The sequence below is a fragment of the Culex pipiens genome, chromosome 2 (assembly GCF_016801865.2).
Source record: "Culex pipiens pallens isolate TS chromosome 2, TS_CPP_V2, whole genome shotgun sequence".
Classification (NCBI taxonomy): Eukaryota; Metazoa; Arthropoda; class Insecta; order Diptera; family Culicidae; genus Culex; species Culex pipiens.
The window spans coordinates 75,183,896-75,202,353 of record NC_068938.1 but is presented as its reverse complement, the minus strand read 5'-3'; the positions used below and the strand labels follow the sequence as shown (position 1 = coordinate 75,202,353).

Genomic DNA, 18,458 nt, shown 5'->3' with positions numbered 1-18,458 from the left:
AATCGTTTGATAACCATATTGCAAATTATGAAAATTCGAGTATTTTCGACAAAATACGGAATTTTAGAAAAATTTAAGTATTTAACAAAAAATATTCTAATAATAGTGAAAATGCAAACCAAATATCGATCAACAATCTTGGTAGAAAGGATAACAGCCAGTATTACATTAACATTTTGTTCATGTTGATTTTCGAACTACATATTTTTGCATGTAATATTACATACAATTTGTTTTGTTCTTAGGCATTTTACACAAATTAAGTCATAACTTTTTGCAGTATTTCTATGTTAAAACTGATTGGACAGGATTTGGAAAAAATATCCGGATTATTAAGGGGTTACATACATGTAGAAAATCACAAAATTTCATATTACAGAAATCCACTTAAAAGATGTTTTTTAATCACTCCTGAAAGTTTCATGAAGATATTTCATGATTAAACTGAATTAGAGACGATTTAAGCTTAGAATTTTGCCATGCGCAAAGCCAACTGTCTAACTTTCTGAGCGTTTTTCTCTGAACACCAAGTTGTACGACACGAATGCCATTGCAATGGTAAAGTGTCTTTAATAAAACTAATAATAATAACCAAGTTGTTTTACGGGTGCCACGATATCTCGAGATGGGATAGACCAAATTGGCTGAAATTTTGAGTGAAGACTCCCAAGACATGTTCCGTGTGCATGACGAAGCCCGATTTTGAAATTTTGAATTTTCAAAAAATACAAAAATCAAAAACTGGCGATTTTTTATATGAAAAACAGAAAAATATTTTTATCTTTTTTTTAAATTTTTTTTTTGTAAATCGGCCTTCGTCATGCAAACGGGACCGGTTTAACGAGTCTTCACCAAAATTTTGAGCCGATTTGGTCGAAACAATGTTGAGATATCGTGGCACCCGTTTTCTGAAACTGCTAACTTCAATTAGCTATATCTCGGCAATGATACAACCAAATGTCTTCAAATTTGTTTTGTTAATAGATGAAAATGTATATTTTAATGCCCTGAAAACAGATTTTGAAAAAAAATTAATTGTGTGCTCAAATTTTTGCCGATTTACATGTATGTAACCCCTTAAACAAATTTAAAATAAGTGTAACTAATATAGATAAACTAAAAAACACTTGAACAAATCGGGGACTTTCGGATCAAAATATCAATCGCACTCCTTATTAAGTATCAATTTGTCTATTTTATTTCTCAAATGTAATTGAATTGTGCTCCTGCTGCTGCTGTTGTTGACAACGCACGTGCGCGCATCGGTCATCGATTCGCTGCCACTTCGTTTACTAAACATAATAAATATTTCACATCGATACAACTAAATTGTTCCACTAACATAAACTTTTTTTTCTTCCTGATACAGTTGTGTGTGAGGAACCGAATGTCTTTTGAGATTGTGTTGACGTTTGAAACATTAATAGATGTATTAGATAATACGGTTTACACTTGTTCTTTTTTTCTTTGGTAGAAAATTTGATTCTCCGTTGTCTGATAAGTGTGCTTGTCCTACTATGCGCTGCCACTTTGTCCACCTTCAGATTTTTTAATCACATTTAGTAACTTTTTTTCTTGATTTTTTTAGTACACTTAGTAATGGTTTCGAATGGTTTTTTATATTTTTCTGTGTCTTATTGATCTAGGACAATAATGTTTCTTTTTTTTTTCATTTGCATAGTAAGTTTGTATATTTATTTGTGTTTTTATCCATTAAGGGTATGTATCTTACACAGATTCTTTGGGGGGAAATTTGGCATTTCAGATCAAGAATAATCTCTCGTAATAGATAGTCAAAATGGTACCAGCCAACAGAATCTTAATTTGTGGTTAGATTGCTAACTGATTGTTTGTACAAAAGACAAAAAACGAAAGCTTTACACTGATATAAATCCACTCCTCTGGAGCTCGTCGGCGAAGTGCCTTTACCACACCTCGCACTTGCGCTCCGGATTCATCCGGGAGCCGAGCTTGCACTTGAACGTGTCGGAGAATTCCTGCAGATTCGAAAGGGAGCCGATCACCCGATACTGCGGCGGCGAGTGCGGATCTTTGTCGATCTGCAGCGTGGTCGTTTCGTCGGTCACGGCCGAGCACCAGACCTGGGCAAAGGACACGAAGAAGAGCTGCCGGTGGGTCATGTTCAGTCCGGGCAGGGGAAGGGTGTCCGTCGGGGTGGTGCTGAACTTTTCGTTCTTAATGTACGCGTGGAAGGCCGCCTTGAGTCCGCCGTTGTCGGCGATGTTCTCGCCCATGGTTTGCTTGCCGTTGAGGTTCTTCCCGTTCACTTTGTACGAGCTGTACTGCTTGTTGAAGCAGTCCGTTTGCTTCTTGAACCGCTCGACGGTTTTGTTGTTCCACCACTGGTGAAGGTTCCCGTACTTGTCGTACTCGCGACCTTGATCGTCGAACGCATGTGTCAGCTCGTGTCCCATCACCACTCCCATTGCTCCGTAGTTCAAGCTCTTTGGGTTCTTCATGTCGAAGAAAGGAAGCTGGAGGATCCCGGCTGGGAATACTATTTGATTCTTGGTTGGTGTGTAGTACGCGTTCACTGTCGGTGGAGTCATGCCCCAACGGCTCTTGTTCACCGGTTGGTCGAGCTTCTCCAGATTCTTCTTCAAGCTGTAAATGTTAAAGTTGATGTTGTTGTCAAAGTACGCCTTCGGATCAATGTTCAGCTCCTGGTACTTCTTGTCCAGCTCTTCCGGATTCAAGATATAATCCGGAAATCCAATCATATCCGTAATGGCATCCGCCTTTTCTTCCGCTAGCTTTCGCGTTTCGTTATCCATCCACACCAGCGTGTCCAAATTCTCCTTGAACGCATTCCTAACCTCGTTGATCATTTCCTCGGCCCGTGGTTTCGACTCACCGTGAAACACTTCCCGCACGAACATCGCCCCAATAGCGAACCCTAGCACGTTGGTCGTGTCACTAACACAATACCTCCACGGTTCCTCCCCACCATCGGATCCGATCAACGCCTTCCGCAAACCCTTGTACGCATCCCGGAACGCCTTCGACAAGCACGCCGTCAACGTTCGCACCGTCTGCCACACCAGGTAGTTGTTCAGGATGCTGTAATTAATCAACGTCGTCAAACTTCACTCTCACCAAACCACCCCAAAACATACTCACATCTTCTTCTCGTCCGTCGTTTGATACTCCACGATCAGCTCGTTCAGCTTCTTCAGGTAGTCTGGTGCGTACACCACCACGTTCTCCTTCTCGGTGATCTTGCGCTTGACCAACCGGAACGCCTCCTCGAAATGATCGCGCCAGTTGATGAACGGAGCCTTCTCCTGCAGCTCGTGGATCGTCATCAGGTGGTAGTTCTCCTCGTCATCCCTGCGCTGATCCTGCGGCGTCGTGATCCCGGCCAGCTTCGTCTCGAACGCGATCACCTCCGTCATCTGGCGACGAGCCTCCGACTCGTTAGCTCCCAACAGCACCGACACCTTGGTCATGTAGTCCAAGTACGCCGCCAGGATCTTGGCGTTGGCCGTTTTGTTCAGATAGTTGTCCCTGGACGGGAGCGTTAGACCTCCTTGATCGATCTGCAAAACAAAGCGTTAGCAAACCAAAAAGAACCTCCGTCTCACCCTCGTACCTGAATGATATGCTTGGACGAGTTGCGATCGTCCTCCCCGACCGCCCACCCAAACAACCCTCCCATGTTGTACTTGATCTGCAGCACCTGCAGCGACTTCTGCAGCGACCACTTGCTCAGATCGAACCCGCTCGCGTTTGCCGTTACGTTCCACCCACCGACGCTCTTCAGCAGCTTCAGCAGCGGATCCGCGCCCAGCTTCTCCATCGTTTCGTCCTCGTCCAGACACGACGCGTAGTACAGCTTGGCCTTCTTCTCCGCTTTCGACTTGAAGTCCGCCTCCGGTCGCTCCAGCACGTTCTTCACCACCAGCTGGTTCTGCTGTTCCAGCTTGCCGAACGTGCCCCACATGGACTTGCCGTCCGGGATGGGGTTGTTCTTGATCCACTGGTTGCACGCGAACCCGTAAAAGTCCGTGCACGGATCCACGCTGCTGTCGATCGAGTGCAGGATCTCGCTGGCCGCGAAGATGCAGTGCTTGTCCAGGCACGGCATCGGCGAGTCGCCGGACAGCAACGAGCCATCTGTGAGAATTTTACTTTGATAAGTTTTCGGAAGATTTTACTTTATCTTTTAAAAATGTTATTTGATTTTGATGGTAATTCAAAACTTTATTGATTCTTAATTTTTCCGATCAGCAAACAGCTCAACTCAACTTTCAAAAACACACCCTGAATCTAAATATTCTATTTTAAGACTGCAAATTTCATTCGCCACAAATCATTGATTGCGCAGAACTGTGTTCATATAGGTATAACGTTTTACTTGCATTTTACATCGCTGTTTGCAGAAGCGTCAATCACAAATTGAATTCCGTCGAAAGCTGCCATCGACAAAATGAAAATTGATAACTTCTATTTCCATGAAGCGCAGATTGCACCACCCCACAAAAGAAGAAAAAACCCCCTCTCACCCTTGTAGATGTTGGAGTCCACGTGGGGCTGCACGTGCAGTATCCGGGTGCTTTCGGTGGCCAGGATGGACGCCAGCACGACGATCGTCACCACCGAGCCCAGCATCAACAGCAGCAGCACCTTCTCCAGCTTGGACCGGGCGTGCCACAGGGACGTCCCCCTGGCCGTGTGGTACCGGATGTGCATCGTGGGGCTCCGGCTCGTCTCATTGATCTGGATCGACCCGATGCTGCTGCTGTCCTCGTCCGCAAACTGGGCCTGCTTGTAGCGGGTCATCTGTGAGCGGGAGAAAGAGACAAGAAGACGTTCGGTTCAGATGAGGCCGAATAGTGCCTTGAAGGCAGGCTAGATATAAAACAATGAAGAACTGTGTGTTTCAATTAACGACTAAGAGGCACCCCCGCAATGACACAGTGGGAAATTGCTACGAACTCTCCAAGTCGTCAAGTCGTCAAGTCGTCAAGTCGTCAAGTCATCAAATCGGCAAGTCGTCAAGTCGTTAAATCGTTAAATCGTCAAGTCGTCAAGTCGTCAATTCGTCAAGTCGTCAAGTCGTCAAGTCGTCAAGTCGTCAAGTCGTCAAGTCGTCAAGTCGTCAAGTCGTCAAGTCATCAAATCGGCAAGTCGTCAAGTCGTTAAATCGTTAAATCGTCAAGTCGTCAAGTCGTCAATTCGTCAAGTCGTCAAGTCGTCAAGTCGTCAAGTCGTCAAATCGGCAAGTCGTCAAGTCGTTAAATCGTTAAATTGCAAGTCGTCAAGTCGTCAAATCGGCAAGTCGTCAAGTCGTTAAGTCGTTAAGTCGTTAAGTCGTTAAATCGTCAATTCGTCAAGTCGTCAAGTCGTCAAGTCGTCAAGTCGTCAAGTCGTCAAGTCGTCAAGTCGTCAAGTCGTCAAGTCGTCAAGTCGTCAAGTCGTCAAGTCGTCAAGTCGTCAAGTCGTCAAGTCGTCAAGTCGTCAAGTCGTCAAGTCGTCATGTCGTCAAGTCGTCAATTCGTCAATTCGTCAAGTCGTCAATTCATCAAGTCGTCAAGCTTGAAGCTTGAATGCCAGCGCTTTTAAGCTTGCACGATTTACGCTGTGCGTGTAGACGCTGCACACTCTTTTTTGCTTACCGACCGGATCTGGGTGCTTAATTGGGTCATACAAAAATGCTGAAATTTGTATGACCCGATTTCACCCCTCAGATCCAATTTACCCCTGATGACGGTACTCAAAAAATATTTGCAAACATTTATTATCAAGCTTTGTTTTTTTCATCTCGAATATATTGTATTGTAGTGCAGTTTTCATTTCATCTAAGTTAGTACACTTTTGATTTTATTTTTCATTAAATAATGCTCATCTTTCGTAGCTTTTCATTTTGTTTCGAAATTTCAATTTAAAGTTGTTGAATTAAATTATTTTGTTTTATATTTTAACAACAAACAATTTTCGATAAACGATGAACAATTTTTCTTTCACGACAAATAATATTAAAATGATTAAAAATCTGATGCAATTACGATGGTTGAAACTAACCATTCAAAAAATCTTTAAATTATCACATTATTTATACATTCATTTATTTGTAAAAAGCTTTAAAACTGTTATAAAGGAAAAATATTCAACTACAGGCAGAAAAATATTTTGTACGATCAGCATGTTCGAGTTTTGTTTCAACATTTTGTTTGTTGAACATAATCAACAAATGGTTGCGTTGAATCAATTATTGTCTCATTTTCACAAAAATCTTTTGTTGTTTTGAAAAGTTGTTTTGGCGTTTTGGGTTGATCAACACAAATCTTGATTCCTTTGATCTTGTTTTGTTTATTTAAATATGCCTTATTTTGCTGCGTAATTAAAAAATTCGCTTACTTTTTGAAAAGGCCCTAGGGGAAATATACCCATTTTAATCACACTAAGCCGTTCGACCAATTCTCATCACTTTTGCCGTTTCCGCTATTAAACCAACATTTTCAGATGTATCAACAATGAAGAGTTGCTTGCTCACTTTAAGTTGAGCTATTTATTACTTTGGAACAGTCAAAAACACTTTATTTTAGCTGTAATTCTTGATCAAAGTGCTGATAGGCCGATAATAGAAATAGGCTGAAAAAGGGTATAGTTCCCCTACATAGGAAACCCAATCAAGTAAAATAAAAAAAATAAAAATAAAAAAATGATATTCCTTATGCCTTCTGAACTTCAGTTAAAATCAACCATGAAGTTTGAACTACTTCTGAAATATCCTGACAAGTTAAGGAGGTATTAGACTACGACACACAAATACGCACTTTTTGACAGTTTGTTTGCAGAAATGTCAGCTTGCATACATTTTGCGAGTTTGGCAAACTGTCAAACACGGAATAGAGCGTGTTTGTTTAATAGTTTGTCATAGTTTAATGCCTCCTTTAAAATTATTCGAAAATAAATAAAATTAAAACAGTACATACCTCTGAATTATTTGTACTGTTCAGGCTTTTAAGAATTGGTTGCTGAGGTAAAGCCTAGAAAAGAGTAAAATTTGGGAAAGTTGACTTTTTAAGTGTCAAGAACATTGCATCATTGTCAAATGGATTTATGGAAATATATCAAAGCTTCAAAACACATTTCAGTTAAAAACTGATGGGTTAATTCATGGGTCAACTGATCTGGAATTTTTCGAAGTTTGAAGATGTTGAAATTTCAAGCCAGCAGGAAAATATTTCCTGTTCTTTTAATTATGAAAATGTTATCACAAGCCAAATCGATTGCCTGAATTCTGCTCCACCAAATGAGGAAGCTTGGAATTGTGGATTTTTTTATTTATTTCAAAAATCCTCAGTCAGTTTTTTATATAAACCAAAAATTAAGGTAAGTCGGTCTTGATCAATTGTTTTGATTGTATTTTATTAAAGATTGCACGATTTTTGTAATTTGATTTTTAGGCGTTTTATTTTAGGATGTCTCTATTAAAATAATAAATTCAGTAAAGGATAAAAACTTACATAATCAATATTTAAGAAACATGGTAGATTTTTCTAGCAATAATTAATTTAATTAAATTAAATTTATTAAAAAAAGAATACATTTTACCACGCATTATTCCACTGTGCCAATGAACACGAGTAAATCACTAGACTATCTAATTGTCGATAGATGCAAATTAGTTCGCCCCAGGGACACTGCACCGGTTCCCTGCAGCTATCCGACAGACAGTCAGACCGACGGACAGCTAATGCATTCGATACCGGAGTGCAAGTTCAAAAGCCATCCACCCACCAACGTGCGTCGGTCTGGTGCAGTTGTTCACCTTCGAAATGATCAAAAAGTAACTCCCAACCTTGAGTCAATGTTTATCTCTGCGCTCTACTGAACAGTCTGTGTGTGGCACACCAACTCCCCGAATTCTCACTTATTTTATATGGCGTAAACAAGTACACACTTCACACACAACGGCTTTGGAAGCTCCTCCGACGAGTATGCTTGCACAGGGAAAATTGGCGAGATACTAAACTACGCTCATCCAGTAAGGCACCCCGCCGGGGTAAGTTGGCTACAGTGGAACCCCGATAGTTAGACATGGCTACTTTTAGCGACCGGTTGGTAGTACTATTGATTTGCCTTTTAAGTTCGACTTCTTCAAATTTAACGGTGTCAAACCATCATGGGTGTACTTTAGTTAGTTAAACAGTCATTTGTTGAGTCTATTAGGTTTATTTTGATGATCTTACTTCTAGGTTACCAAACCCAATTCTTGAATCATCAATTCTGAGCAAAATTTCAAGAATCCCATAAAAAGTTTTGACAAGGTCGAAACCTGCTCCAGTTACCCCCAGCACAAGCCATGGCAGTGAATTGCTGGCCTTGTTTGACGTTGTTACGACGCACAGTTCCACTGTAGTTCCAAGAACCATCTCTGGGGAGGTTTGGCCTGGTGTAGGTGTGGCTTCGGGGCAAAGAACGAATTGCGCGCGCATTATTTTATTATCGCTTCGCTGCTGCTCTCCGGTGATGATAGACGCGCTTAGTACAGTGACTTACACTGTGTTCTATAGCATTTTAAGGGAGTACCAAGTTTTGGATATCATCTGGGGTGAAATGAGCAATGCTATCAACTTTCACATGTTAAATCAAACGACATATAAAATTTTAATTTTTAAAAATAAAGAATATGGACTAAAAATCGAAATTTTAAGATTTTAAACCCTCATTCTCCGCTTTCTAAAGAAGCTCCAAACTTGAGCGCTTGATGTGCGGTAAATCATCTCGTGAACTATTTTTGTACTTTATCCTGTAGGCAACAACGGACTGCATCAATTGAATGAAACGCTTGTTCCTGAATGGCATATCAAAACATCTGCTACGTTTCGAGAAACGTAGTTTCAAATCGACAATAGCACTTCTACCTTGAAAGTAACTTTAATAACAAATGTTGCCCAACTTGATTTTGAATATTTTGAAAAAATAAACATCTTGCTCAATATTTTCAAATAAAAAAGGAAACTAAATCCACACTTTATTAAATGTTTAGATAAGCATTGAAAAACTTGCAAAATTCTTAGTATTACTGATCAATTTCAAAATAATTGTTTACAGTATGAAGGAGTACGGTTCGTGAATCGAACTTGAACCAAATTAGATTTGCGAAACAGCACAGGCGTTATCTTATCTGTCTGGAATCGGAAGGCTACCCGTGTGCGGTGTAGAAAAAGCCAGTCATAACCAAATATTAATATTTTCACCGTAAAAATTAGTAACTTTGTAAAAGCGATACGCTGGTATTTTAAGGTGACAATACATTTTTTGTACAATTATTCTAATGTCGAAAAGTTAAAAAAAGTCCAGCTTGAATCTTTAAATCTTTAAATCTTTAAATCTTTAAATCTTTAAATCTTTAAATCTTTAAATCTTTAAATCTTTAAATCTTTAAATCTTTAAATCTTTAAATCTTTAAATCTTTAAATCTTTAAATCTTTAAATCTTTAAATCTTTAAATCTTTAAATCTTTAAATCTTTAAATCTTTAAATCTTTAAATCTTTAAATCTTTAAATCTTTAAATCTTTAAATCTTTAAATCTTTAAATCTTTAAATCTTTAAATCTTTAAATCTTTAAATCTTTAAATCTTTAAATCTTTAAATCTTTAAATCTTTAAATCTTTAAATCTTTAAATCTTTAAATCTTTAAATCTTTAAATCTTTAAATCTTTAAATCTTTAAATCTTTAAATCTTTAAATCTTTAAATCTTTAAATCTTTAAATCTTTAAATCTTTAAATCTTTAAATCTTTAAATCTTTAAATCTTTAAATCTTTAAATCTTTAAATCTTTAAATCTTTAAATCTTTAAATCTTTAAATCTTTAAATCTTTAAATCTTTAAATCTTTAAATCTTTAAATCTTTAAATCTTTAAATCTTTAAATCTTTAAATCTTTAAATCTCTAAAAATCTAAAAATCTTTAAATCTTTAAATCTTTAAATCTTTAAATCTTTAAATCTTTAAATCTTTAAATCTTTAAATCTTTAAATCTTTAAATCTAAAAATCTAAAAATCTTTAAATATTTAAATCTTTAAATCTTTAAATCTTTAAATCTTTAAATCTTTAAATCTTTAAATCTTTAAATCTTTAAATCTTTAAATCTTTAAATCTTTAAATCTTTAAATCTTTAAATCTTTAAATCTTTAAATCTTTAAATCTTTAAATCTTTAAATCTTTAAATCTTTAAATCTTTAAATCTTTAAATCTTTAAATCTTTAAATCTTTAAATCTTTAAATCTTTAAATCTTTAAATCTTTAAATCTTTAAATCTTTAAATCTTTAAATCTTTAAATCTTTAAATCTTTAAATCTTTAAATCTTTAAATCTTTAAATCTTTAAATCTTTAAATCTTTAAATCTTTAAATCTTTAAATCTTTAAATCTTTAAATCTTTAAATCTTTAAATCTTTAAATCTTTAAATCTTTAAATCTTTAAATCTTTAAATCTTTAAATCTTTAAATCTTTAAATCTTTAAATCTTTAAATCTTTAAATCTTTAAATCTTTAAATCTTTAAATCTTTAAATCTTTAAATCTTTAAATCTTTAAATCTTTAAATCTTTAAATCTTTAAATCTTTAAATCTTTAAATCTTTAAATCTTTAAATCTTTAAATCTTTAAATCTTTAAATCTTTAAATCTTTAAATCTTTAAATCTTTAAATCTTTAAATCTTTAAATCTTTAAATCTTTAAATCTTTAAATCTTTAAATCTTTAAATCTTTAAATCTTTAAATCTTTAAATCTTTAAATCTTTAAATCTTTAAATCTTTAAATCTTTAAATCTTTAAATCTTTAAATCTTTAAATCTTTAAATCTTTAAATCTTTAAATCTTTAAATCTTTAAATCTTTAAATCTTTAAATCTTTAAATCTTTAAATCTTTAAATCTTTAAATCTTTAAATCTTTAAATCTTTAAATCTTTAAATCTTTAAATCTTTAAATCTTTAAATCTTTAAATCTTTAAATCTTTAAATCTTTAAATCTTTAAATCTTTAAATCTTTAAATCTTTAAATCTTTAAATCTTTAAATCTTTAAATCTTTAAATCTTTAAATCTTTAAATCTTTAAATCTTTAAATCTTTAAATCTTTAAATCTTTAAATCTTTAAATCTTTAAATCTTTAAATCTTTAAATCTTTAAATCTTTAAATCTTTAAATCTTTAAATCTTTAAATCTTTAAATCTTTAAATCTTTAAATCTTTAAATCTTTAAATCTTTAAATCTTTAAATCTTTAAATCTTTAAATCTTTAAATCTTTAAATCTTTAAATCTTTAAATCTTTAAATCTTTAAATCTTTAAATCTTTAAATCTTTAAATCTTTAAATCTTTAAATCTTTAAATCTTTAAATCTTTAAATCTTTAAATCTTTAAATCTTTAAATCTTTAAATCTTTAAATCTTTAAATCTTTAAATCTTTAAATCTTTAAATCTTTAAATCTTTAAATCTTTAAATCTTTAAATCTTTAAATCTTTAAATCTTTAAATCTTTAAATCTTTAAATCTTTAAATCTTTAAATCTTTAAATCTTTAAATCTTTAAATCTTTAAATCTTTAAATCTTTAAATCTTTAAATCTTTAAATCTTTAAATCTTTAAATCTTTAAATCTTTAAATCTTTAAATCTTTAAATCTTTAAATCTTTAAATCTTTAAATCTTTAAATCTTTAAATCTTTAAATCTTTAAATCTTTAAATCTTTAAATCTTTAAATCTTTAAATCTTTAAATCTTTAAATCTTTAAATCTTTAAATCTTTAAATCTTTAAATCTTTAAATCTTTAAATCTTTAAATCTTTAAATCTTTAAATCTTTAAATCTTTAAATCTTTAAATCTTTAAATCTTTAAATCTTTAAATCTTCAAATCAGATGTATAGAGATATCCACGGTTTCTTACACGCACACTATGATTCATTGCTGATAAGTTCTAATTATTTGAAACTGCTCGCAATTTGAAACAATTCAAGCATAACAATGTAATTCAGCCAAAGCCGAAGTGTAAACAAACGGTCTGTCCTGCCTACGTTAATGGAAGTTTACATTAGACACGAGCAGGACAGACTCTTTGTTTACACTTTTGCTTTAGCCCATTTACATTGTTTTGCTTGAATTATAGAACTCCGCGTTGCAGATAGTTTAAGCAGGTATTAGATTATGACAAACAAACAAACGCGTTTGTTAGCAGAAACGTCAGCCTGCATAAATTTTACTTTGTTTGCCGCAGACAAGTTTGCGAGATTGACAAACTGTTTAACTCGAAAAAGTGCGAGTTTTTTTTTGTATGTTTATTTGTCATAGTCCAATACCTCTTTTAGTTGCTGAGAAATTGGAAAAACAGTCCCGACTCGATTATCCGAAGTTTCGATTTTCCGAAGTTCGATTATCCGAAGGTTTGTATGGGACTTCAAATGCTCGAATCATGACCAAAACATTTTTTTTTTCGTTTTTTTTTTTTGTTTTCTTTTTTTAACATCAAATATGAGGTCTGCGACCTCATTTTAGACAAATTTTAATATTTAATTGCCTATTAAATTAAAAAAATGTACTGTTTCAATATTTCAGTACCGCCATGTTGGCCGCCATATTGGATTTAAAATTTATAGTAGTTTTTGAGTCATACATAAGCTCGACAGTCAAAAAATGGACAGCGAAAAAAATATATTTCTTTCGTGATTTGATTATCCGAAGATTCAAATATCCGAAGTAAAATTTTTCCAAGGCCTCTTCGGATAATCGAGTCTGGACTGTAATGGGAATATAATGGACAGCTGTTAAAATTGTATGTAGTCTTGAAAAACCAAAATGGGTTACAACAAGTTTGAGCAAAACAAGATACACAAATTAACCCCATTTTTGAAAATTGGAAAGAATTGCTCTGATTTTTTTCCCATCGCGATTTAAACATATTTCAAAATTTGAAAGAATAGTATATTTTCTTTCTTTTTTAAAGTACTGAATAAATAGGGGAAATCTACCCATTTTAATCCTAATAAACGGTCGTGTTTGAATGATGCTGGATAATCTAGAGTCTCCCTTGAATTTTACTAAAACCAAGTACACCAACGAGTAGAGCAAGTTTTTGTGAACATTTCTGTTTATTTTCACTTTCACTAAAAGTTATTCTATTTCTTTACCAAGCATTTAACAAAAAAAAATTCCCAAGGGTATTCTAATCGAGGCGAATGCATTGGGCCACGCCCATTTTTCTAATATCGGCTTAGTTCTTTTTTCTTCCAACACTCTGTCGAGTGTTGCCATTTGCGCTGACAGTTCAAACGAACACTCACGAAAAGTGGCATTTATAGGGAAAGTTTCCTGGCATCGCTGGCTGTGCTGCTAGTGGTGTTGACGGCCAGCCTTTGTTCTTTTTTGCCTTCGTCTCTCGCTCGGTTTTCTTCAGCCTTCGATTGGAATGCAAAGTGAAAATTGAAACGTCAAACGACTTGGCGCGTTTGTTTTTTTGATGGCGCTTGCTAATTTATTACATTTTTCGGGATTATTCTTCAAGTGAGTGCCTTACTAATGATCAAAAGAACATGTTGCCGGTAGTTGGAAGCAATTTCATATCTTAAGCGCCGTGAAAAAGTAAGTGAAAGTGAAAAGTTAATTTTGGCGATATTCATTAAGCGTTTGAGGGATTCTCGTGTGTGTCACTGTGTGTGCCAACAAAATGATGAGAAGTGGTCTCGCAAAATACAAATTATGATCAAAAGTGCATTAAATGTGATCTTTTTGGCCAGTAAGTGGCATACATTTGCGTGCTTACTCGAGGCGGTGCTGTTGCTGGTAAGTTTATAGCCCAAATAGTATTTTTGGAGCTTCAATCGAGCATCAAACTCTCCATATGACGAAGATAGGTGTTTGATTGGAAAGGGTAGATTTCCCCTACCATTAGAATCACCCAGGCAAGATGTTCTAGCAGGATTTTAGCAACATTCTAACAGAGCTGGATATTTCCAGAATATTTCGTGACTGGGCAAGCTTGAAATCGACAGTTATTTTAAATCAAAGTTTTGCCTTCCTCACTGAGGTAAGGCTATAATCCTGCTCGAAAATTTAAATTTTCATAAGAAGTTCGTGTATACATATCAACTTAGAATCGAACACTGAACAAATGTCTGTGTATATGTATGTTTGCATGTGACCAACTAACTCGCTCATGTTTCTCAGCACTAGTAGAACCTATTTGAACCAAATCGGTTGCATTCGACTGGATTTAGGATCCCGAAAAACGAAAAGAAACTATTGGCACTACGCCCCCCGGGGCATGGCCTTCCTCTAACGTGGGATTTCTGCTCCAGCGCCTCTGACGAGACAGGAGAAACCGGGACCGACGTTTTACTTCACCCGCGTCTCATAGCATCATCGGGATTGGCAGCCGAAGCCGCTACCCCTGCGCCACGAGACCCATAGAACGATTTTTATACAAATTCAAGTTTCGATAAGTATTTCAAAAGTTACGCATACGTTGTTTCTCAAATATTGGGATGCTAGATTAATGGCCAGAAATGGATTCAAATACAAGCATGTTATGATAGGTAAGAGAAAGACCTTGCCAACAAGTTATGACCACTTAAGTTATATTTATGTACTTTTTAAAAGCCGGATCTTGCTTATTTGTTTGTAAACAATTTCCGGATCCATCAACCGACCTTTTATTGGAAAAGTAATTGACATTTTTTTGGAAGTAGTGAGGAAAGCACATAGGTGGAATAAGTTAGTTATTTTATAAAGTATCATTGGAAATTCCAAATTCCTTCATGACTCGCAAAAAGTTTAGTATTTTGAATCTGATAACTAACTTATGCTAATAAAATGAAATCAGATCTTCTTATCAATCTTACCTGAACCGACATTGTAGCAATATATTCCAAAGGATTGATGCTGGTGGCGAACTCTAGTCGTACGCTGAATATCCACCACTCTGTATTATAGTCGTATATATTACGTATCACATCGCACACAAAGCACACTCAACATGGGTTGTTCAAGGAGACGGGACGGGGGAGGAAGAGCTAAACTTTGGCACACACACTCTCTCTCCCTCTTTGAAATATAAACAAAAACTTTTCGAAACGGTGCCTCTTTTTGCTGGTGGCACCTCCAAAATCAAATCTATCCAAAACAGAGCAACTTCACACAAGTTTATCGCAACTCTTCCGGCACCTTTAGTAAATATTTTATCACAAGTTTCCGGCTCAGCAAAAAGTTTTTATTTTTTGCTTTGTTTATCCTTGGGAAAATCGATAAACACACAGAAGATCATCCTTCACTTTGGAAATTTGCGTATTTCTAGGTCGTTGAAGTTTGCTGAAGTTTGCATTGATTTTGTCTATCGAATGTTTCCGTTTTCAACTGATATAAATTCTTAGTTTTATGTTAAACTAGTAAACTTTCACCAAACACTTGTTCGAACTATGTTTTTGTTTGCCAGAACGCTGACCAACTTCACCAACGTCCCTTGCGAGGCATTTAAATCCCTCGACCACCTGTGATGGCCAGTCGATACCGGGCCGGAACAAATCCCGCACTTGGACGAACCGCAATCTGCGTCGAATTTTATGGAAATTTTATCACAAAACACCCATTATGAACGCCAATTTGGTCCAGGAAACACGAAAAAATACACGACGGCTGTTGTTGTGGTCTTCTGACACTTGCCATATGTGAGAGTGGCGATAAAAACAGAGCCCCGGCGAGCATGCGCTCCCGGGTCCGGGGCCAGGGCGGCTGCGCGTGGCCACCAGCTGTCAGAAAACGCCGGGAAACAAACGGCCCCTCCGCTGACAGAACTCCCCACTGTAACGAGCCGTTTCTTGGCGCGTGAAATCGGATACAACGTGTGTATAGCGTAACGGATAGCGGGTCGTGATTACTTGTCTTGTTTTGTGTTTCTTCTTCAATGTTAAGTTAATTTTGTTGTGACATTGTCTGATAGCTTTAAGTTTTTTATTCTGAACATTTAAATGTTAGTTTTATTATCACGTGATTTTGGAAATTATTTATATGGTTTGTTTAACAAATGAAATATTAACGCAAAAAAAAAAACAAAATAATTTAATACATATTTTGATTACAATCTCTATGGATGTGTGACAAAAGGTCGAACTTACAATGCAAGTTGAATTTTTCTGGGTTGACGATAATTTTTGAAAAAAAGCATGATATTTTGATATTTTTAAAATTTCGATGTACAGTACCGCAAAAAGTTTTTTTTTCTTCTTAATAAATATAGTTTTCATAAAAACTATTTTTTTTTTCTTCACTGATGATTTTTAAACAACTTGGTGAGTAAGGCATTCTAGAACTCATATTCATTGAAGTATTGAACCATGGCTTGTAATTTAAATGTATCCTTTTTCACTGCAAAGCTGATTCTTTTATAATAATTCTGAAATAGTAGTTCATGCAACAAGTTGCAAAAAGAGGATTTTTCAGCACAAGTCGTACATTTATCCAACGAGGTTCACCGAGTTGGATAAATACGAAGAGTGCTGAAAAAATCAAGTTTTGCAACGAGTTCCATACAACATTTTTTGCAATTAAAAAAAACGCACACTGAGTGGAATTTTAAGTCAAATTTTCAATAAATCATTTAAATCAAAAAAATGTTGAAAAGTGTTACTTTTCAAAACAAGTGCTGAAAAGTTCAACTTTTCAGCATTTATTTTGAAAAGTGTTGCTATTCGTTTCTGTTATTTTTGATACAGAAAAGTAGGCTATTTCGTCGTTCAAGAATGACAGGAAAAGTGAGTAGTTTCACGACGGAATTGCAAAAAAGTTGTTTTTGCAATTCCGTCGTAAAACTGTGTGTAAATGTACGACTCGTGCTGAAAAAATCCTCTTTTTGCAACTTGTTGCATAAACTACTATTATTCAAGTAAAATCCAAAAAAAAACTGCTGAATAAAAAAACAGTGAAACGTTTATCCCCCGCATTAGTTTGGCGCCCGTCGGTAGACTCAAACAGTGTCGAAAAGTATCACTTTTCGGAACACGTGCTGAAAAATTGAACATTTCTGAAGTTTATTTAAATGTCCAAAAAACAATTTGGGTAATTCTCTACCAACTCACACGAAATCGGGAAAAGTTGCCCCGACCCCTCTTCGATTTTCGTTTTTGTCCTTGAACACGAATCCAAGGTCCGTTTTTGATATTTTATGTAAAATTGAACGCCCAATTTGATGGCGTACTCAGAATTCCGAAAAAAAACGTACTATTCATTTTCCATTACCCGTCTTTAAAAAAATTTGGAACATGTAATTTTAAATGAAATTTAATGTACTATTCGAATCTACATTGACCCAGAGGGGTCATTTTTTCATTCAGAACAAAATTTATCATTTTAAGATTTCGTGTTTTTTTCTAACTCTGCAGGGTTATTTTTATGAGTGTAACAATGTTATACAAAGTTGTAGAGCAGACAATTTAAAAAAAAATGATATATAACCATAAGGGACTTGCTTAGAAACATTACAAGTTATTGCGATTTTACGATAAAATTTTTTGACAAAAAAATACTTTTTGCGATTTTTTTTTGTTTTGTCGCCCGTGTCTGTCACGGGTGACCATGAACGGCCATGATCAACGACGACCAATATTTTCAAAACTTTTTTTTCGTAAAATCTCAATAATTCGTGATGGTTACAAGCAAACCCCTTGTGTTTATATATCAAAATTTTTGTAATTGTCTGTTCTACAATTTTGTAAAACATTGTAACCCTGTAATGTAAAAAAACACAAAATTAAAACTTTTTTAAATCTTTTTTTGTGTTTTTTTCGATGAAAAATACGTTTTTTTTTCGAAATTCTGAGTACGCCATCAAATCGGGCGTTCAATTTCTAATCTAATCTAATCTAATCGAACACAAGCGCAGCCAGTCCGAAGAAAGCATCCTGGAAGAACTTGTGGTAAGATTACGCCTCAAGTCCTTTCTTGTCAATATTAATGATTACGCGGGCGTTCAATTTGACATAAAAGTGTTTTTGACAACAAGTTTTTATATCATCACCATTTCAGGCTGCAAATTATTGATCAAGGACTAAAGTTACCCCTTAGGACAAAGTTTCACGCAAATCGAAGAGGGGCCGGGGCAACTGCGGTTTGAGTTGGCGGAGAATAATCCATTTATTTATTTATTTATTTTGCTTTTTGGGTATTTATGAATACCTCTGACTCAAGGCGATTCTAAAAACACCCAAAAATCAAATATCCAAAAAAAAATTAGCAAAATTCTAGATAAGCACTCAAATGAGCTCAAACGTCACTACAGAATGCAAGAAAAAAAAAGTATTTTTAAGAATAAACTTGTTTAATTTATGATTTTAATCTAAAAAAAAATAAAAAAACATATTTGAAAAACAAATTAAATCTCTTCAAAAATTGATATATTATTATTAAGATTTCTATTATTATTCATTCCAAAAAGTATGACAAAA

The 18,458-nt window shown here is 34.9% G+C and overlaps 1 protein-coding gene across 8 annotated transcripts; it reads right to left on the bottom strand.

Moving 5' to 3' along the window:
- Nucleotides 1-1,172: 1,172 nt before the first annotated feature.
- LOC120421108 (neprilysin-3) lies at nt 1,173-15,671 on the bottom strand. Of its 8 annotated transcripts, none has more exons than XM_052707742.1 (6): nt 14,865-15,671; nt 6,960-7,013; nt 4,527-4,803; nt 3,614-4,137; nt 3,142-3,560; nt 1,173-3,081 (listed from the first exon to the last, which is right to left on the bottom strand). In XM_052707742.1, exons 1-6 carry the CDS (start codon nt 14,874-14,876, stop codon nt 1,926-1,928), a joined length of 2,442 nt encoding a protein of 813 aa, XP_052563702.1. In that variant the 5' UTR covers nt 14,877-15,671; the 3' UTR covers nt 1,173-1,925. The 8 variants fall into 8 exon arrangements, with proteins under 8 accessions (XP_052563702.1, XP_052563703.1, XP_039440197.1 ...); XM_052707743.1 differs by lacking the exon at nt 14,865-15,671 and adding an exon at nt 7,829-7,977; XM_039584263.2 differs by lacking the exon at nt 6,960-7,013.
- Nucleotides 15,672-18,458: the final 2,787 nt, after the last annotated feature.